At 47.1% G+C, this 22,240-nt stretch overlaps 1 protein-coding gene across 3 annotated transcripts in view; it reads right to left on the bottom strand.

The window, feature by feature from the left end:
- Window positions 1-22,240, bottom strand: part of ST3GAL5 (ST3 beta-galactoside alpha-2,3-sialyltransferase 5) — a 49,487-nt gene that overhangs the window by 12,360 nt on the left and 14,887 nt on the right. For 2 of the 3 annotated variants that reach the window (XM_060168716.1, XM_060168717.1), the window contains 2 exons: window positions 11,527-11,650; window positions 8,920-9,031 (listed from right to left, as the gene is read on the bottom strand). In XM_060168716.1, coding sequence (XP_060024699.1) covers window positions 8,920-9,031; window positions 11,527-11,650 — 236 coding nt within the window. Of the gene's footprint in view, window positions 1-8,919; window positions 9,032-11,526; window positions 11,651-22,240 lie in introns of those variants that run through there. The other variant, XM_060168718.1, reaches the window with a different exon arrangement.

Raw genomic sequence — 22,240 nt, 5'->3', positions numbered from 1 at the left:
AATAAGCCAGCCGCAAAAAGACAAATACTGTAGGACTCCATTTATAGACGGTATCTCACACAGTCAAATTCGTAGAAATAGGAAGAACAGTAGTTACCAGGGGCTGAGGGGGAGGGGAAATGGGGAACTGCTGTTTAATGGGTAGAGTTTCAGTTCTGCAAGATGAAAATGTTCCAGAAATCTGTTTCACAACAATGTGAATATACTTAACAGGGCCAAACTATGCATTTAAAAATAATGAAGACGGTAAATTTTATGTGGGTTTCTTTTTTAAACACAATTAAAAAAAAATGATTTCCGGGACTTTACTGGCGGTCCTGTGGTTAAGACTCCGAGCTCCCAATGCAGGGGGCATGGGTTTAACCCCTGGTCAGGGAACTAAGATCCCACATGCTGTGCAGCACAGCCAAAAGAGAAAAAGATTTCCTATTTCAGGTTCCTGTCTAGTTGGATGAGAAACAGGCTTATTTATCAGAGGGAGTAATGAGCTTCACACGGTCTGGAATGGGAACCAGGTGTAACCTGCCACGGTGTCCGGTCAACAAAGAAGTTGCCTTGGTTTTGTGTACCATCTTCCCTGCACGTTAATATTTTGCAACAACAAGAAATGACTGTTGAAGGCCAAGTACACTAGCCCGGCTGAACACAGCAAGACGCGGAGAGACAAGGGACAGACACCCACTTGCCCCCCAGTCTGCGCCTGGGCTCAGTCTGGCCAAATGCTGCCTCGGGATCATCTGGCAGCATCACTGAGCTTTCTGTCCTCATCACCACATGCAGCAGTCTTGGCCCTACCGTATCCCTCCTCCCACCAAGCTGCGTGCGTGCGTGCGTGCGTGCGTGCGTGCGTGCGTGTGTGTGTGTTCCTCTATTTATTTGCTGGGATATTTATTTTTAGGATTGAATATGTCTTTTGAACTGTGTCAGTACTATTATGAGGATTATTATTGCCATATACAGTTTTAAATGTTTGTCTCAACTATGTTTTTCCTCAAAGTCTTGTCTGATTTTTGTATAATAGAATTTTTGTAGAAATCATCATCTTACTGCAGGAGAACCCCACTCCCTTTTCTTTAAATTACAGCTTCAAAAAGTTCTTAGTACCGGGAAGAGCACGCCGTCTACATCTTAAGAGTCTGGCCCCATGTCTGAAGAAGGGAATGGATTTTCTCTGAGCCTCAGAAGATGCCGCAGACACGACATGAGGTCACTGTCTGAGGTCACCGGCACGACACCTAGGACGCCTCGCAAGACGGTCCTGAGCGTCTTCGCTTTGTGGGCTGCAGGCGGCACACCCAGGAAGAGGGCTGAGCTGGCAGGCTCACGTCGCCTGATCACCTCCCAAACCCCTACAATCCCAGCCTCTGCCCACAGAGAGCAGGTGACCACTGATACATTAGCATCTTCGCGAGGAAATCGGTCGTAACCCAGAACAGCCCCTGCGTGGAGGGCTCCCCCTGACCGGACCTCCAGGTTGGTGACACTCTGCACCTACAGGCACTTAATGCCCAACTGGGGGGCAGGGCAAGCAGAGGAGCCACACGTACTGTCCATACTTGTCTCTACACCCCGGGCCTGAGGGTTGTGAACAAGTTTTTAGAGAAGAAAAGGTCTAATTCTTCACTATGGAAGGACATCCCAAGCATCTTGTTTTACAAATCTCCTGGGATAGAAATGAACATCCGAGAAGCGCCAAGAGACAGAAGCTTAGTGACTGACTCAGGACTGGAGAGAGGGGTTACGTGATGGAGCCGGACACCGGAGCACGACTCTCTTGGGCGCCAAATGTTCTAGTCTCATTTGGAAGGAGTGACATTTCATTCCATTTCCATTCTGGCAAAGAGTTCCATCTCAGGCTTCAAACTTAATTTTCTAGACTGTGGAAAGAGCATCTTCTGATGGTGACCCCTCCCGTCCCTCCGCAGGTGCAGTCAATCAATCCCAGGGACAATGTTCTAAATGCCACTGGAAATGGCCAAAGCCACAGCGATTCCTTTCCTTCCCTTGTTTCAACTTGTTTAAACATGTAACACGCCCCATAAGTGGCTCAGCCTCCCTCCTTCCTCTTTCAGGTTTCAAAGCTCAGAAGAAAAATGCCTTGGGAGGACAGCTCGCCTCGTGGAGCTGCGGTCATGACCACAAGCATCTCGACCTTCCTCTTCTCCACTGCAGACAGTGCCAAGCCTGGGAGCCGGAGCAGGCTAGAGAGGAAGGACGCAGTGGGGTCCGGATGGCATCCGTCTCGGACGAGAACCACTGGGAACCAGAGGACTGGTGACCTCCCCAAAGATACAGGAACCCCTCTTCTCCCAAATCGAGGCACGGACACAAGAGCTTCATTTCTTGAAAGGCTTCAAGGCTGAGCTTGCTGGCTGCCCACAACTGAGAATAAACAGACATCAGGCAGTTTCAGTTGTCACTGATGTGGCGATGTACCACGGAAAACCACAATGTGAGAATCCCCTGAAGGATATGAAACCACGATGTGAGAATCCCCTGAAGGATACTAAAAAACGAATTTTCCTCAGTAAAAATCTCCATTTTCATTTCTACCCCATAATTTTTAGGACAACCCTTCTCAGAAATATAGGTAAGTGGCATAATTCTTAGTAAAAGGCAATGTGTTCTTTTATTTATTGATTTAAACCCAGGACAGGGCACAGCATGTGGGATGAAGGAGAGTTTGGGGCCTGGAGCTGACTGGACCTGGGTAGAAGCCCAACTCTGCCACGGACCGCATGAACCGAGGGTATGACTTATGCAACGACACTTTCATTTCCACGTTTGTAAACTCTGGTTTAACTTCCATGAGTCAGCTGTCTGTGACTTTTACCGGTGAAAAGCAGAAAAATCTGAATAAACAAGTCACAGAGGGAACAGCACAGTAAAATCTCAGCCGATCAATGGTTGCCTCGGGCTGGTAGTTGAGGGTAGCGATTGACCACAGAAGGGGTGAGAGGGAATCTAACTTGTGTGCTGAAATGTTCTAAATAGGATTGTGGTGATGGTGTACATTTAACTATAAATTTACTAACACTCCTCCAACTGGATGCTTAAAAGGTGGAAGTCTTCTGTATGTATATTTTATCACAATACACGGTTAAGAAGAAAACCATCAGACGATCTGGATCTAGACCCCGTTTCGGATCTCTTTATCAGTAGTGTACACTTGGTTAAAGCATGAACTTTAAGGCTTTTCAAGGCTTCAGTTTCCTCACCTGTATGAGACCACTGAAGGATGGTCTGGGAAAAGCAAGAGCAGGACCCAGGAGAGAAAGGGATTGGTTTGGAAGTGCGAGTGTCTGGACTGATTTAACTCAGCCCAGGGTTACTCTGCTTACTTTTTTTTTTTTTTTTTGGGCCACACTGCGTTGCTTGCAGGATCTTAGTTCCCCGACCTAGGATCGAACCCGTGCCCCCTGCGCTGGGAACGCGGAGTCTTAACCACTGGGCCGCCAGGGGAGTCCTACTCTGCTGACTTTGGATACGTGAGTGTAGGTCTATGGAGTCACGGTGAAGACGTAAACTTGGCCATGATGAACCACACAGCCCAGGATGCAGTCCCCAGGGCGATGTGTGGTCTTTGGTTCCTGAGAGAAGGCCAAGTTCAAACTGGTGCTACCATGCGGTCTGAACCTAAATTGATGTGAATGTGCTCTTCACACATTTTTTTTTTTTTTTTTTTTTTGTGGTACGCAGGCCTCTCACTGTTGTGGCCTCTCCCGTTGCGGAGCACAGGCTCCGGACGCGCAGGCTCAGCGGCCATGGCTCACGGGCCCAGCCGCTCCGCGGCATGTGAGATCCTCCCGGACTGGGGCACGAACCCGTGTCCCCTGCACCAGCAGGCCGACTCCCAACCACTGCGCCACCAGGGAAACCCTTCACACATCTTTTAAGTGCAATTTCACATCTGCACCACATTCAAACTATCCAAGCATCCCTGCAGAGACCACTGTTCGTCTTTTTTCACAAATGGCACGTTCGGGGACATCTTTAAATAGAAAATATAAAACCCACAGCAAACATGGCCACACCTCCGCTGTATACATGCAGGCAGAATGCAACCAGGTGTTCAGAGTCCAGCAGGGTTATTGACCTTGCAAGTTGTTGAATGGCATCAACAAAGCTCACAGGGCCCCACTCTCACGACCCTGAGACCCTCTTCTGCTGATACACAGCCACAATCATTCCGATTCGTCCAAACTCTCTTGGTAGTAAGGCTCAATCTCCACCGAAGCCTGGAGGCAGGGTTTTCTTTGTAGAGAGCTCATGCTGAACACCATCTCCCAGCCCTTCATACCAGCCGGCTTGCTGGCTACTTCCTCTATTCTGGGGATTTGAGAGAGGATTTCTCTTCTTGTTTAGGGACGTGTGACCGGATATCAAAGTCAGGAACTGCTCAGTGTGGCATTCAAGGCCTCTCACGCTCTGGCCCTGTCTCATTTTCAGTCTCATATCCTGCTACTCCCCACCCCAAATCCTCAGCAGTATCTAACTCTTGCTGTTCCTCTACTTTGCAAAGCCCGCTGAGACATGGGCTTTCTGCACACGCTGTCACGACCACTGTGAAAAGTAGGGCGATCTGACAGAGTCAATAGTGCTTAAAAGCTACATTTTTTAAAAAAAGTCTCAAGCAATAGAATAAAAGTCACCCCTCATTCCACCACGGTTAGAGCAGGCTTTCACTTTCTACTTTATTAATTTCTGAACGGAGACTTGCACAAACCTGTTTGACTTAACCGTGCCCCCATTCCTCCTTCTTTCCACACCATTACGGGGGACTTTCTAATTGGAAAAAATAATGATCTTTTTAGAAGTCTTTCGGAAATTGGTTGACGTGGCGGTCACCGTGGGCTACCTCCTGGGTCTCCATTTCCTGTTCCTTCCTCTTCGGGAACCGTAGTGTCCTTCCTTCAGGCAGCCGTCACCCCTTCTCCACGCAGGCAGTGGGGCTTGGGAGGCTGATCTCACTCATCAGGTCCTTCCATCCCCCCATCAGGGACGAGTTAGGAATCCTTACTGGAGCCAGTCGGGACAGGGCACTAGCACCCATGAGAGGCTGTTACTGGCCCAGCAGTGAACTTAGGTTTAAAACTGGTCCCACCAGCCTAAAGCGGGGGACTCACATGCCATGGTTTAGGGGGAAAGAGAAGGGAGAGTCTGTTTACTGGGGGATATGAAGAGTTGGATAGGAGGTATCTGTCCTATTCCTCAAAGGGATATTAAACTTAATATACATAACTGCAAGTCTTCAAAGAATTGCCTGTTAAAATTTAACTGTGGATTTTCTGTACAATCTGGAGTTCAAAGATGAGACACCGTGCTGAGGTTTGAGTAACATCTCTCCTCCCTCTGGAGTTCAATACATATAAGTACATATTCGTTAATGTAAAATGTTATCCCACGATCCCTATCTCCCAAGGGCTTGCCTGGAGGACAAGTGGGGAAGACAAAACAGTTAAAGTACCACAGTGGTAACTGTCAAGATTAAGGTATGAGGGGGTTCCTAGAAGACAAGAGGGAAGGGTGATCGGAGAAGGATCTTAGAAAAAGTAAGCCCTGAGCTGAGATTTGATGTACAAGATGAATAACAGAGAGGCAAAGGAAGGGCTCCAGGCAGAGAAGAAAGAATGCAGCAAATACAAACTATTACAGAGAGAATGGATAAACAACAAGGTCCAACTGTAGAGCACAAGGAACTATATTCAATATCCTGTGATAAACCATAATGGAAAATATGAAAAAGAATATATGCGTGTGTGTGCGTGTGTATATATAAAATATATAAAACTGAATCACTTTGCCATACAGCGGAAATTAACACAACATTGTAAATCAACTCTACTTCAATAAAATACATTAAAAAAAAACACACAACGCAGCAAACACAGAGTAAAGTGCTCAACAAAGATGCTGGGACAACTGGAAAGCCACAAGCAAAAGAATGAAGCTGGACCCTGACTTCACACCATATATAAAAAGTAGCTCAAAAGTGGATCAAAGGCCTACATATAAGAGCTACAACTAGAAAACTTTTAGAAGAAAACATTAGGCAATGGTTTCTTAGATATGACATCAAAAGCACAAGGAACAAAATGGAAAGTAGATAAAATGGACTTCATCAAAATTAGAAACTTGTGTGCTAAAAATGATACCATCAAAAAAAAGTAAAAAGACCACCCACAGAATGGGAAAAAAATAGTTGCAAATCATACATCTGATAAGGAACTGGTATCTAGAATATACAGAGAACACTTAAACAGCTCAATAATAAAAAGACAGGCCAATTAAAAATTGGGCAAAGAATCTGAATAGACATCTCTCCTTAGAAGACCTACAAATGGCCAAAGAGTACACGAAAAGATGGTCAACATCATTAGTTATCAGACCAAAACCATAATGAGGAAGAAGGAAGCTGGAACCCAGGTTACGAAACCAGCCTACACTTTCCGGCCACGTACTAGACGATTGCAGTGAACCACGGAATTCCAGGGCTGGAAGGGAGCACAGGGCCCTTGAGCCACCAACTGTCTGATGCCTGGGTTCCACCCCAAAACAGTTATCCTGGCTTTGGTCAAAGACCTCCAGAGATTCGCCACAAAGGTAGCTCAGTTTTTCCATCTTTGGACGTCGTGGACCATCAAACCCTTCTCCTTGCGGCTTGGCTGTCACCCTTGACCCAAAGTTCTTCCAGTGAGGCCACTGGGGCAGGCTGACTCTCCCCCGGGCCAGGCCTCTGGCTTGTCGGCAGGAGCTGCCATGTGTCCTGCACTGGTCTTCTCTATGCAAATGTTCCCATCCCTTCAAAGCTTCCTCGGGGACAAGGTCTAGAATCTCTTCCCTGGTCCTTCTCAGAAATCACTAGGGAATTCCCTGGCGATCCAGTGGTTAGGGCTTGGTGCTTTCACTGCTGGGGCCCGGGTTCAATCCTGGGTTGAGGAACTAAGAGCCCGCAAGCCACGAGGTGGGGCCAAACAAATTTTAAAAGTCACTAGAATTCCTTAGGGGAAACTTAAACAGACCACCACTGGCCTATTAATGTAGCTAAAAAGAAAACAGCTGTAGGCCGTCACAGCACAGTTGATGCAGACAGCGCTGGCCAGGCACGAAAACCACTAAGCTGATTTCACCCAAGGTGTTAGCAAACCACATCTTCTCCATCCATCTCACAAGTACACACAGTGCTCTACTCTTGCACAGAGAGCTCACATCTCTCCTCAATTAACCCAGACTCGAGAGCAATGATCTCTGCTGTTGGTCAGGAGGTCAACAGCCTGATGAATGAAATGGACAGGACAGAGGGGACGCACAGAGAATGTGGAGAAGTGTAGCAAAGGGACGAGTTCACAGATACCAGCAATCATATATCACAGTGTCAAGTGTCAGCATTTCAGGGTTTTTCCAGGAGACAAAAAACAGAGACAGGATGTCTGCAAAGTTTATCCAAGCGAGCTGTGGAAGGCCTCGGAATTGAAAGGGATTTGGGAATGTCTGCAAGGCCAGCCGTTCGGGAGGGAAAGCCCGAGCGGATGATGCGGGACCACATCCTGCTCCAGCAGAGAGGAGGGGCTCATGCTGCCGAGATGAACTGAGTCGGCCAACATCTGAGGGACAGAAACAGCAGGGGAGGAAGGCCCCGTGATCAGCAAGACCCCTGAGATACAAGGGTTCTGCACAGGCCAAGCTGTGCATGTATTAACTACAATACACTCTTTTCATTTACATGTTTATACCTGTCTGTACTATGAAAAATGTGAGGTACTTCAAAGCATATACAGAAGAGAAACACGTGAATAAAAACCAGGCCTAGAAAAGGAGCTTTGTGCCTACTAGCTTACTGGACTTGGATGACCACCCCACTGCACAGACGCTGTTATCTACACCTCACAGCTGAGGAAACTGGGACTCCAAACGATTCAGTCACTTGCCTCGGGTCTCACTGTTACGAAGTGGCATTTAGATTTGAATCCAGGTCAGAAGTTTGAGCTCTCTCCTCTGCATCATGCCACCTGTAACTTCTGGCTTCCTCTCGGTGGACGCTCCCTACCCCAGCAGAGAGCAGAGTCATCAGGAGACGGGACTCTGAAACCACACTGCTGGGTCCAAGCCTTCACACCACCACTTACTTGCTGAGATAACCTTAGACAGGTTACTTAAGGTTCTTCCCTATACTCATCTATGACGTGGGGATGATAACAGCAGCTGTATCCCCAGGACTGTTATGAGGGTTCAATGAGTTTCTATTGCTAAAGCATTTTCAGAACAGCTACACAGTATATACTAAACTAGATTAACTAAAATAGTTAACTAAACTAGGTGTGAACTTGGGCCAGCAGCTTAACCTCCCAGGCCATCATCTGTAAGATGCAGAGGACCCTGGGATATCTCTCAGTCATGATGATCACTAAATGAGATAATATATGTAAAGCAGCCACACAGGTCGGTTATCATTATGTCCAAGGCTGAACAGTATCAGATAATTTACAACTCAAACCATCAGTGAAATCAGGATTTAATATGTCAACTGATTAAAAAAATAAATATACATTGAAGGAAAAATCTTGAAATACAATGTGAAATCATTAAAACGAAAAATAAAACACAGCAACGACAAATGATACTAAAAGAATTTCTTCCTGATCTGCTTTAAGTACTGGTACGCTGGCAGCGTCATGGTATATTAACTCCATGACAGGTGCCCTACGGGGTCAAATGGAACTCACCTCACCCCACGACTTCAGTACATGGGGGAAGAACAGTGAGTGTCAGGTGGGCGTTTTGAAGTGCTAAGGTTAAGTGTTTTCCCTTCTGTTGATAACTTTCATGAACATTTATTTATAACACTCGAGAGACAATATTACTATTTAAGCGTACACTTGGAAATATTCTAATTGAAACCACACTGATGGAATATCTAACCTTTATGCGGTTGGGGTCCACATAATGCACTTTTTTCATGTCACATTCTTCAGTAGTATAATTTAACTTGAGGATGTAAAGGATCCACACTCCAAACACAAGCAATGTACACCTAGAAAAAAAAAATCAATTACGTGTAATGACGTCGTCATGTGATGATCAAGAGAGATCATGTGAAATAACTGAAAACCTAACCCAAATAGAGTCTGCCTGCCACACAGCATAAAAGTACAGTCTTTAAGAAGACCTCTTAATTTAAGGCAGCATTTCTTATTTTTCTAACAAGATAAGTCATTTATGACTGTCTTTGTTATAAGCAAATATAGAAAAAACATTTTTCTGCAAAGGTACTGCAATAAAATCTGAATCACAATATAGATTACTGGACTTAAAAAAAAACTAAGTAATAAATTTTGAACGACAGAATCTCAGCTTCAATTTTTTGCCACTTTAAAATAGTCAGTCCTGAAGATGGTTATTTTGAGACTTTAGTCTGCCATCTTCTCAGATGCCTGGCTTTTGGAATAAAGTCATATTCCTTGCCTCAATTAAAAAAAAGAAAAAAAAAGTCAGTCTTGGGACTTCCCTGGTGGCGCGGTGGTTAAGATTCTGCGCTCCCAATGCATGGGGCCCAGGTTCAATCCCTGGTGAGGGAACTAGATCTCACATGCATGCCGCATTAAGAGTTCACTCTACAACTAAAGAGCCCACGTGCCACAACTGAGGAGCCGGTGAGCCACAACTAAGGAGCCCACCTGCCGCAGAGAAGACCCGGTGTGACCAAATAAATAAGTAAATAAATTTTTTAAAATTAAAAAAAATATATATATATAGCATTTAGCATAGTATACCATAGATGCTAAATAGTTCTTAATATTTGAGGATTATGTTGCAAAAAAGTATTGCTAGGAAGTGTTTTCAAGACTTCTTGATTCTCATTTCAATAGACTCTACCATGAAAACTTGGACAAGCATCTTAATTCTTCTCTGGGATCAAATACAACGCTAAGTGAATGGGATGCAACCATTTGCATAAAAAAGAGACGGTCGGGGGAGGGGAATACACACACACAGTATTTCTTACATACACAAGACTGCTAATATTGGTCATCTTTAAGTGGAAAGAGGAAATGTGGGGAGCAGGGATGGGAAGATGTTTTACTGAGTACCTTTAACATCTTTTGAATCTTGTGAATGCAGTATGACCTATTCTTTTCTCCAGTCCCAGAAAAGGTATTATATTCAGTGCATTAATAATTCCCTTATTTTGATTATAAGAGAAAAAAAAGGGGGAATTCCCTGGCGGTCCAGTGGTTAGAACTCCAAGCTTTAGATGCAGGGATCACGGGTTCAATCCCTGATCGGGGAACTATGATCCCACAAGCTGTGCGGTGTGGCCAGAAAAGAAAAAAAAAAAGGAAGGAAGAAAAAGTTAAAAGCAGGCCCAGAATCTACAGCCCTGATTCCGTTGTTCTGTAATTCCTGGTTGCAAGTCTGTCTCGGCCACACTGTAAGCAGCACGGGGCCCAGGTCTATCTCCCATGCGGCCAGCATGGTGCCAGGCATATGGGGGCCTCGATAATTACTGGTTGATGACAAAAGGAGATGGAAAATGATCTGAGTGTTTATTAACATACATTTCCTTTCCCACCTTTCTTCTTCTACACCTCCCGAATTAGTAACATGAGATGGGAGGCTAGATTTCAGGGTTGGATTTCTACCTGTCGGCATGAAAGAAAGGGTAGTTTACCACCTAGTTTGGCTGGTACCAAGTAAAACTGACAAGTTCCTCCTTTAACAATTCTATCTCGGGAGTTCCCTGGTGGTCTAGTGGTTAGGATTGGGTGCTTTCACTGCAGTGGCCTGGGTTCAATCCTCGGTCGGGGAACTGAGATCCCACAAGCCTTGCCGAGTGGCCAAAATTAAATAAATAAATATAATAAAATATTAAAAAAACAAAAAAACAATTCTATCTCTTACTAGGATGTACGGGTGACCTGGCTGGTACCCCTCTCATCCTTTTTAGTGTTTGATGTTCAATGTTATTCAAATGCCTGTAGGGGACTTTAATTAACTGTATTTTTAGATTCACCGGAAATGGCAAAGGCAAAGGGGACAGCCCTCTTGCACTGGGCAGCGGCTGGAAGGGCTGTGCACTGGAAGCTGTGGAGCCTGGAGACTCCCACCAAGCACAGCCTGATGCAGGAGCCCACAGCACCTGTGCTCTGAGCCTTGACTCAGATGTGCCTTATTTCTTTCTTTTTTTTTTTTTATTTTGTGGTACGCGGGCCTCTCACTGTTGTGGCCTCTCCTGTTGCGGAGCACAGGCTCCGGACGCACAGGCTCAGCGGCCATGGCTCACGGGCCCAGCCGCTCCGCGGCACGTGGGATCTTCCCGGACCGGGGCACGAACCCGTGTCCCCTGCATCGGCAGGTGGACTCTCAACCACTGCGCCACCAGGGAAACCCAGATGTGCCTTTAAATGATCCTGAACAAGGGTGACTGCGGATGAGAGCCATCTTCACGGTTCTCACTGAATTTTTCCCCCAGTTCTACCCAGTTGACCCAAATCAGAGGTGTCTTGCGACCTGAGGGCTCGTGCTTACTTGAGGATGTCTTTTAACAACAAGCTGGGTCTTCTCATCTTGTTCTGAGCACGGGTGTACCATTGCAGGGAGGGCTGCGAGCAATCGCTTTTCAGCTTCACACGGTTGTACTGGCTTGGCATTGCTGTGAAGAGAGGAGAGGGCAGGAGAAAGGAAAGAGGAAAGTGAGTTCAGCAGATTATGCTTTTAAAGAGCTTTTTTTTTTTTCTTGGCCTCTCTGCGCAGCTTGCGGGATCTTAGTTCCCCGACCAGGGACTGAACCTGGGCCCTTGGCAGTGAAAGCGCTGAGTCCTAACCACCGGACCGCCAGGGAATTTCCTAAAGAGCTTTTTTTTCTTTTTTTTTTTTTTTTTGCAGTACGCGGGCCTCTCACTGTTGTGGCCTCTCCTGTTGCGGAGCACAGGCTCCGGACGCGCAGGCTCAGCGGCCATGGCTCACGGGCCCAGCCGCTCCACGGCATGTGGGATCTTCCCGGACCGGGGCACGAACCCGTGTCCCCTGCATCGGCAGGCGGACTCTCAACCACTGTGCCCCCAGGGAAACCCTCCTAAAGAGCTTTGATGCGGTAGAGCCATACCATGAAATACTACTCAGCCAAAGAAATGAGTGACCGATTGATACGCGCCACTGGATGAATCTTGAGGCAATTACGCTGAGCCAACACTAAAAGGTTGCATGTTGCAGGATTCCATTTATATAATATTCTTGAAATGACAAAATTACAGAAATGTAAACAGATTAGGTGTCAGGGGTTAGGGAGGGGGTGGTGCAGTGGCTATGGAAGGGCAACAGGAGGGGTCCTTTTGGTGATGGAAATATTCTGTATCTTGACTGTACCCCTGTCACTATCCCAGTTGTGCTATTCTACGGTTTTGCAAGATGCTACCATTGGGGGGAAAGTGAGTAATCTGTGTTATTTCTTACAACTGTGTGTGACTCTACAACTATCCCAAAAGTAAAAGTCTAATTTTTGTTGAGTCTTTAACTATTAGAGATACTTACGGAACTATTTACAGATGAAACAGGAGAAATGAAATCTGCTTCAAAAAAAAACCAGGAAGGGGATTAAGTGTTTGTGGGAAATAGCTGACACAAGTTGAACTTTAAACTGCTGTAGAATCTGGGCAATGGGTACATGGGGCTTACTATACAATTCTCAAAACTTTTTGAAATATTCGATAATAAAAGTTTAAAAAGAAAGTGGTATATTAAAAGACAGGAAAAGGGTTACACTAAGAAAAAAAGAAAAAGAAAACATAGCAGTTTAAAAAAATTTTAATGGCAACTTTAAAAGAGGTTTTCTTTAAAAAATACATATGTTCTCTTGTATGCCTGCCTACTTATTCTTTTGAATTAATTTTATTCTCAAATTTTCAATTTTTAAGCAATATTACAAGGGGTATTGTAGTAGAAATCAAAACATCTCCCCTCATATCAGTTTCCCCCTTCCTCTCTCCTCTGGATTTTTAGCTGGGCACATGGCCTCCCAGAAAAAAGACTACATTTCTTGGAGCTAAGTACAGCCTTGTGACTAAGTTCTAGTCAATGGGATACAAGCAAAAGTGACCCGGAGAACTTTCAGGGTGCTCTCCTTGGCATACGCCCTTTTCTCCTTTATCCCCCTTCCTGCTGGCTGAAATACTGACACTTGATGAGCCAGTTTGGACCATGCAGCATGTCACCCAAGGGATGGAGGAGCAACAAGAGAGAAGGGGCCCGGGTCCCTGGACCACCCCAAGGACAGAGCTGCCAATCCACCTTAGACTGCCTGCCTCTGGACTCTTACATGACGGAGAAATAACCCTCCATCTTGTTGAAGCAACTGTTAATTAAATCCCAGCTAATACAGGCACCGATTGTGTTATGATATTTACATATTAATTCAAGAAATAATGTCTTTACTATACTTAGTTTTGAAGGCAGGAGGAAGTTATACCTCATTATTCACTTCATTTCCCCCATTAGTGCTGTGCCATTTTCTTTGAAAAAAAAATCTTTTATCAAATTGACATCCACGTATTTGATTTCTTGCTACTGTAAACACTCTCCCTCAACTGCAATTTTAACTGTGTAACACTAGAGTACAAGAATTTTCATAGATTTGCATCACTCCATTTGAGTACTTTCAAAAAACTGAGCCAAGGGCCTCACTAGCAAACCTCTGCTGAAGAATCTACTGAATTCTTAAAGGAGAAGCGAGATCAACTGAGACCCTGGAAGGTTTTCAATCACCACAGCTTCGTGGTTACTTAGATGCACAGTCAGCCAAGTGGTGGGTCCTAGGGGGCTGCCTATGACCAGGCCATCTATAAAAAGGAAGATTCTATGATGCCCGTGTTTTTATGACCAGAATGACACTTCACACCCGCGTGGACCTCCCGAGAACAAAGCAGACGGTGGTATTGGAACCGGGATCCCACCCTTGCCCACGGCTGGCGCGCTGGATGGCGCTGTGGGCTCTGGGCTCTACTCTGCCCCCTCTTTCTCATCTGCTCTGCCACTCAGGCCGCAAGCCTGCAAACTGCACTCCCAGACTCTCTCTTGTGCCACCCAGCTTCCTGAGGAACCGCGATTGTGTGCTGTCTGGGTGGAAAACTGGAAGGCAAAGGGAGGGGGCAGCCTTTCATATCTCCATGGTTTCTGGTTTCCTGCTGGATACGGACTGGGACATCAGATGACTCTCTTCTGCTACTTTTAGGAAAGTGGAACCAAACAGGAAGAGGTTCTGGAGGTGAGAGGAGGGTCTACAGTCCTGGACTCCTTCCTCTTCTCACCACTACTGCCACACAACACACTCACGCATCATTCAAACGCTCAAAAAAAAAAAAGAAGAGAGAGAGATACAAAAGAAAAGAAAAAGACAGTCGTGTTTTTGTTTTGTTTTTCCTATCACACTGGAGGGGATCTCAGGAGAGACCCCTAGGCTCAGCTCCTCCACCTGCCACCTGAGAAGTCTGGGGCAACTGACTCTAACTCTTGTACAACCCCTTTCTAAACGCCCAGCTTCCTTCACCGGCCTCTCCTCCCCACCCTGACGGCCCAGCCGCTCCTTCACTCGGTCTGCGCACCACGCCGGGTGCCTTAGAACCACGCTTCCCTCCCGACCTCTGCAATGGTAAACTCCCCTACACACGGTGCAGGACCCCAGGGTCCCGGTTCCCACCCTCAGCACCATTTCCTCCTCGCTCACGTATATTCACGACAAGGTTCACCGCTTGCCTTTTACTCACCTCCTCAAGGGATCAGACCCCAAATCCATCACCCTCTGCAGGCCTCTCACCCAGCTCAGACCTGTCCAGCTAACGACCTGCCTGCTATCTTCTCCTCAAACAAAATCACAAAGCAGAATCTTTTCACACATCATTTGGTAGCTGTAGCATCTACTCAGTCATCCAAGTCCAAACCTGCAGGTTGACCCCAGACTTCTCCCTGGCATCTCCAGGCTCAATCAATCCCCAGGGCCTCTCAATCATACCTTCTTGAACTTCCCGGGCCCACGGGCATTCTCTTAGTGGAGGTCACTTACCCAGACTCCCCTGTCTCAGTTTTGTCCCTTCAAAGCCATCTTTCCGTGTACCTGCTTACTGGCTCCCAGCTCATCTCAGGTGCTGTGACGTCAGGTGACAAACTTGTCTGTTACACTCTAGCCACAAAGAAGTACTGTTAGAAGGCTGGATGTGCCACACTGTTGCCTCCGTGCCTTTGTACAGATGCACGCTCCGTCTGGAATCCTGGTGGGAATCCCCCCCACCAACGATCTGCCTGGTGGAGTGTCTCCTTTCATCCTTAAACCCTTCTCCTTCTCTGTGAAGATCATTTTCAACACCATAACTGTCCCTGGGCACTTCCCCATCTCTGTTTATGAACTGAAATGTTCTGTGTACGTTTGGGGTCTCCTCTACCTTTCTGCAAGCACCTGGAGGACTGAGCTGCAGGGCCGGGGCTCTGCTCATCTTTGTAACCCTAACACCTAGGATAGGGCCTGGCACACAGCAGGCCCTTAAGAAACATCCCACATTGAATGGAATGGGCATGACTCGCCTATGGTCTGTTATCAAACAAGATAAACTCCCCCCCCCACAAGTGTACTTTCCCAATGATATTTAAGATTAAAACTAAAACTGAACGTTAACAGCAATTCTAAGAGCAAAGAGTAAAGTGTAAACTCTACTGAAACATCTAACATGTCGAGCAGCAGGGGAATTTGTTGGTAAATTATGGTGCAAACCACTTAGAATACTTTGCAGTTGTTAAAGCCTTTGCTACAGGAAGTGGAATCTGTGACCACAGCCTCAGCATCAGCTGGGAGCAGGTTAGACTTGCAAAGTCTCAGCACTGCCCCCTCCATCTGCTGAATCACAGGATTCATACGAACGTTAAAGTCTGAGAAGCACTCAAGGTATTCGGTTCATACATTTATTGGCACAGAAAGATACTGCAAGAAAAAAGCAGGTCTGTAAAAAATTATGTCTATATACCTATAATCGTGTTCTAGGGTGCACCTACTCAAGGTAGGAGAATTTGATTTCCCGTGAAGTCAGTGAATCCTCCTACTTGGGTTGGAATGTCTTCTTCCAATTTAGAAGGGACCATATAGATTCAACACGACAAAAGGAGGGCCAAGCAGAGTCATCTTCACACACGTGCTGTTGACGTACGGCTGGGTGGCCTTAAGATGCTGGGGTTTACGTATTTCTTGGAGAACCTGGGGTTTACGTATTTCTAGTCATGATCATCTCTGCACCATCTGCACTGTGTCCATTCATTTCTTTTGTCTTTAATGTGCTGTTTGGTGGAGGACGGGTTGCAATGAAAAGTTCAATTAAAACGCTTATCATCATGAGACGTGTTACACATCATTTCTGTCTTTTTAATATACATTTATCTCTCGTCTTCCCCACCGGAATGTAGACTCCATGAAAGCAGGGGTCTTTGTTTTGCTCACCACTGAGTTCCCAGTGCCTAGGATGGTAAGGGGCACACAATAGGCAACTAATACGTATTTACTGAATAAATACTCAAGCTTCTTATGAGGTTTCAGAGGTGATGCTGGTTTCAGGCATTCCTCCCAGGACGTGTGTTGGCAAGCCATCACCATCTGTCCCGTGGCACTCTCCTGGCTCTGCTTCTCCATTTCCTTCACGGGCAGCTCGTCCCCTACCACCTCCTCCTTCTAAGTGCTAGGGTCCCAAGGCTCATAAATGTGTCCCTCCTTTCATTCAGACTGCCAGAGTAAGAGCCTCCACTAACCCTTTCTACGCAGAAAAGGCCTGGCTTTCAAAATTATATATTTCTACTCACAGGTAAAACTGTCACAGATGCTTCTCAAGTGCCTGTATACCTGATGAAGAAATCATTCTTATTAAGGCCCTGATGAAGAAATACTAAGGCAAGGTCCAGGCCTTCAGTCCACTTGTAGAACTGGCACTAACATTTTCAAATTAAGACTTAACCATCCAAGATAAGAATACAACAGATGCTGCAAAGCAGTACATGACAAACTGTCAGATTAACTGTAGAGCCAATTACTGGTGCAAGAGAGGGTAGGACATTAATATTTATTGGGAGGAATAAGCCTACACACGATATCATTAAATCCGAAAAACACCTTCTTTGGGGACTTCCCTGGTGGTCCAGTGGTTAAGAATCCACCTTCCAATGCAGGGGACGCAGGTTCGATCCCTGGTCAGGGAACTAAGATCCCACATGCCACGGGGCAACTAAGCCTGCACGCCGCAACTACTGAACCCACCCGCTCTGGAGCCCTCACACCACAACTAGAGAAGCCCGCATACCACAACAAAGATCCCACGTGCCGCAACTAAGACCCGATGCTGCCACATCAATCAATCAATCAATATTTAAAAAACCCAAACACCTACTTTTTTGAATTGCTATCTGCATTTAACCTGCCGAAGGTCACACACAAGTAGGGAGCTGAAATTTTCAGCCAACATCTATCCATGTCCAGGTCCACGCCCTTCCACCTGGGGGTGCTTAGGCACGGTAGATATTGGAATTAGGTGGGTATGCCTGTATGTGAAGGTTTTTTTGGTTCTTTATTTTTTTTAATAATAAAGGCACGCCAAAGCACAGATTATTAACAAAAACCTGAAACTGACAAAGCAGTAAATAAACCGACACAGCTGGAGCGGACAATCTGGGAAGATGAGCAGGTAGAGCTTAGATATTAACACGGCAGCCGGAAGAGCATATGCCCTTCAAGGTGGAAGGTGTCTTGAGAAGGACTTCACAGCAAGAGAGAAGGAAGCCTCACCCTAGGCTGTCCGGGGACAGCGGGGCACGACACTGGACGCTCAGGTGGAAAGGGAGCCTGAGGCCCATCCTGGTGAGGAAGAGGATGGGACGAGGACAGAGATCGATCAAGAAATGAGGATATGTTTATGTATGACTGATTCACTTTGTTATAAAGCAGAAACTAACACACCATTGTAAAGCAATTATACCCCAATAAAGATGTTAAAAAAAAAAAGAGAAATGATGAAGGGGCTTCCCTGGTGGCGCAGTGGTTGAGAGTCCGCCTGCCGATGCAGGGGACGTGGGTTCATGTCCCTGTCCGGGAGGATCCCACATGCTGCGGAGCGGCTGGGCCCGTGAGCCGTGGCCGCTGAGCCTGCGCGTCCGGAGCCTGTGCTCCGCGATGGGAGAGGCCACAACAGTGAGAGGCCCGCGTACCGCAAAAAAAAAAAAAAGAAATGATGAAGACTAGCGCCAAAAAGAAGCAGGCAAAGATCAACCTGGGTCCCGGTTATGGAAAGCAATAGGACTGGAAGTCAATTTTTGTGGTTTAGTGATGATGATGTGAAGAACTTGAGATGATAAATAACTCGACAAAGACGCCCAGGACGCAGCTGGAAATGCGGCCTGGACTCCCCAGAACGCCCCTCCCTCCAGCCAGCCTTTCTTGGCAGGTCCGAGACTGATTAACTTCTCTCCTGTGAACCTCGACTGGTACAAGTCACACGCCATCCACGGGAAAGTGGAGAAGACAGTCACTGAAATCATGCTTGGATTTTATGTTTTAGATGAAGAACTGTACTTGATAAAGGAGGACCGGAGACAAGACAGAAAGCCTGCCTCAGGGGGAGACGGCTTTGGAATGCGCAGAGATTAAACACCTCCCAGTGCCAAGGATAACACACCCAGCTACAGCAGGAGCAGAGGGGGCTGGGTGAGGAGGGGAGACCCACCCCGTGGGCAGAAGGAATGAGCAAAGCAGAGGCCTGGGGAGTCTGGAGAGCGAGTGACTAGGTACAGCTGCGGAAGTATGGCCTGGGGTGTGGGCGCAGGCAGGAGTTAAGGGCAATACTGTGGTCTCGTTGACGCCCCAGGGCTGGTGCCGCCTCTCGGCTGTGAGTGTTGACTGCTGACAGCACACCGCTGCCCCCTTTTCTGAGGATCTGTCCTCTGTCCCCAGCCAACGATTGACTGACAGGGGGACAAAAGGCCTGGGATTACCCTGGAGAGCAATTCAAGCTCCAGAGCTCCCTGGGGGAGCAGCTGAGACCACAATTCCTGTTCCAGGCTCTGCTTCTAGGGAACCTGACCTAAGACAGGTCATTAGGTCAGCAGGGTCAACATATGGGTGATGGCAGACGGTCACGGACGATCATGAGAAGCCCCTGAAGATTTTATTCAGGGGGGTCATGAGATGTGGAAGAGAGTCGCCGGGGAGGCAGCAGGGACGGGGTGGAGGGGGAGAGCCAGAGACTGGACTGGTCTCAGCAGCAGACCCTGTGCCCCAGCCCCCATGCTGTGGCCAGGCGGGCAGGAAGGGCTTCCAGCTGCAGAAGAGACAGGGCTTGAGGCAGGTCAGATGTGGCAAGCAGGCAGGCGGGAGGAGAACTCAAGTGTCAGGGAGGTCACAAGGAGGACGTGTGCCCTTGCGGAGTCCCCAGTGCCAGTGGGCCATTAGGCTGATAAATGCCAGCTTGGAGCCCTGGGGAGGGATCTAAGCTGGAGTATCAGTCAGGGGTGCACTTGGTCGCACGTAACAGAAACCTGGGCACCAGCCGAGGCTTTCAGCCAACTGGGGGTGTCTTTTTTTTTTTTCTTTTTTTTGGCCATGCCACGAGGCATGCGGGATCTTAGTTCCCCAACCAGGGATCAAACCTGTACCCCCTGCAGTGGATGTTTGAAGTCCTAACCACTAGACTGCCAGGGAATTCCCCAGGCGTGTGTTTTTCTTACAGAACAGGCGCAGTGGCTCTGCAAAGCTGTCCCTGTCCCTGGCTCCCACCAGCCTCTGCTCCAAACTCCAAGCAGGAAGGAGAAGAGGGATGAGCCAGAGAGGAAGGGGAGGCACCCCCATCAGGAAAGGAAAAACTTCCCCGGAAATCCCTGACGGGCTTCCAATTCTATCTTGTTAGCCAGAACTGCATCACGTGACTACCCCCCCCTCCCCCGGCCGCAAAGTTGGCCAGGAGCTTTTCACAAATTGGGCAGGCTGCTTCCACACAAAATTAGGATTCTGCCAGTAATGAAGGAGGACAGAGGGAATCTCTAAATCAGCAGTAGGGCCAGCCACAGCCGAGATAAGGGCCTGGGGCTGTTTAGATAAAGGAACAATTAAGGCTGTTCTAAAGAGATTAGATCTCCAAGGGGAAGAACAAAAGGCAGAGCCTTCTAGGGGTTGGAGAGGTGAGGAAGAAGCACAGGAGGTGCTGCTGGAAATCAGAAAAGGAAACCTCAAGTAAAATCTGTGACTCTGCTGTGACAGTTCCAAGCCTGGGTTCCATAACGCTCCGGAAATTCAACTATTTAAGAAAGGAGCACAACAGTTCCTAAAACAAAATGCATTTTGGATCGCTTTAACCTAAAAAAGTAATATGGGTGCCCCCACTGTACACAGAAAAAAGGGTGACTTCTAATTTCATCAGTTCCTCCAACATGCTCTGTGGGAATGCCAAGATGAAATGGATTCAGTCCCCGCTTTCTAGAAACCCGAGGTCCAGGGAAATGACAACAGGAACGTGACTCCAACTGCGTGGGGAGGGCTTCAGGAAAGGAGGCTGTTCACAAGTGTGGTGCCTGACATCCAGCGCAGACACAGGCACGGTGGCCTCCCCAAAGCCCACCCACAGGTACTGTCACCAAAGCCACGGGGCTAGGGCCCAGAAGCTGGGAAGCAGTGGGTCAGAGTGAAGTTCTAAACTAAACTTTCTTCTGCCCCCAGCCAACAGGAAGGAGAAGTGGCGGGGGGAAGATGGTCTCGTTGGAAAAGTTCAAAAGCACACCAGCCAGGGCCTTATCTGGGGCTCACAGAGTCTTGGTGACCTGTGCTCCCTGTCCAACCAAGCTGACAGGCATCCTCATATAATCTAGGTGGCTAATTTCAAACCAGTTTCAGCCGTGGAACTCTTTTTGTGTTTCAAACAGGAACACTCGCTTAGAATCCTAACATATAACACAGATAAGAGGCATGGAGTTGATCGCTTGCAGGGTTCCTCTGCCTCGGCACTACTGACATTTGGGGCTGGGTAATTCCTCGTTGTAGGAGGCAGGGAGGCTGTCTTGTGCACTGTGGGATGTTTCACAGCATCCCTGGCCTCCACCCACTAGATGCTGCTAGCATCTCTGGTCCTTGCCCTCTCTCCCAGTTGTGACAACCAAAAATGTCTTCTGACCTTGCCAAACATCCCCTGGAGGACAAAATCGCCCCTGACTTTACCCATTGGGATAAAGTCACTATATATATTAAAATCTCAATACTGCTGTAGTTTTTAAAGGATTGCAGGTAATTAAACAATGCAAAAACTGAAAATCAAAGACTGTGGGCTGAAAATTGATGTTACTTGACCTTCGGTATCCAATCTTTTTCTAGATTTGGTTTGGGTTGCATAAGCTCAGAAAATCCTGATTCAGCAAGATACGTGGTCGTGTTCTCATGTGTACAATGGAACAGGAACCAACTGGCAGGCACAGCCCTGCATTCACACACCAGCCTGCTGAGGCGGGTTCACAGGTGTGCATGGGGGAGGAAGGACCGCTTTCACTCCTGGATCCATGCAACTCAAGCAGATCACCTTAACCATCTCAGTCCATGCCCACCGGCAAAGGGTGCAAACCTCTGCTATATGGGACCTTCCTATTTCTGCTGGGTAGGCAGTGTCTCATTTCTATTTTAGGAATGTGAGATTTCACCCATGATGTCAAAACCACAACAAAAGTGCTGGTGAGAGCACTGATGCTGAGATCACGCTCAGACATCTCCCCAAAGCTTCTTTGTTCAATTTAATTGATCAATGCCTCCACCCGTCTCAGCCTGCGGTTCTCCAACCTGACCACGCACAAGAACCACTTGCTGCTGTAACATCCCCAGAATTTCCCACCTGGCAGGACCAGGTGAGGACACCAGATGTGCATTTTAAGCACGTTCCCCCGAGTTCTGTGGGTATGGCCCTTTAGGAACCCTTGCTCTCCAGCAAGCTTCTCACAGCTGCGATTAACAACAGATCTCAGCCTAAAGATTTTCAGATCCTCCTGCAAACTGCACAAAATTATGAGGACCTGTCTTCTGAGAAAGCAAATAAAAGTGTTGCTCTGCGAATATGTAGTCTACACTCTACTAATTTTGACCACCTACCAAGATGCAAGCAACTGCAAGATGATTCTGAGGTATGCTTTTTAATCTACTTCTAATCAACTGGTATAGCTCCAATGCGGAGAATACATGATGACTATCATTCAATCG

The sequence above is a fragment of the Lagenorhynchus albirostris genome, chromosome 13 (genome assembly GCF_949774975.1).
Source record: "Lagenorhynchus albirostris chromosome 13, mLagAlb1.1, whole genome shotgun sequence".
Lineage (NCBI taxonomy): Eukaryota > Metazoa > Chordata > Mammalia > Artiodactyla > Delphinidae > Lagenorhynchus > Lagenorhynchus albirostris.
The sequence above is the reverse complement of the archived record's forward strand: the minus strand, read 5'-3'. Positions and strand labels throughout refer to the sequence as shown.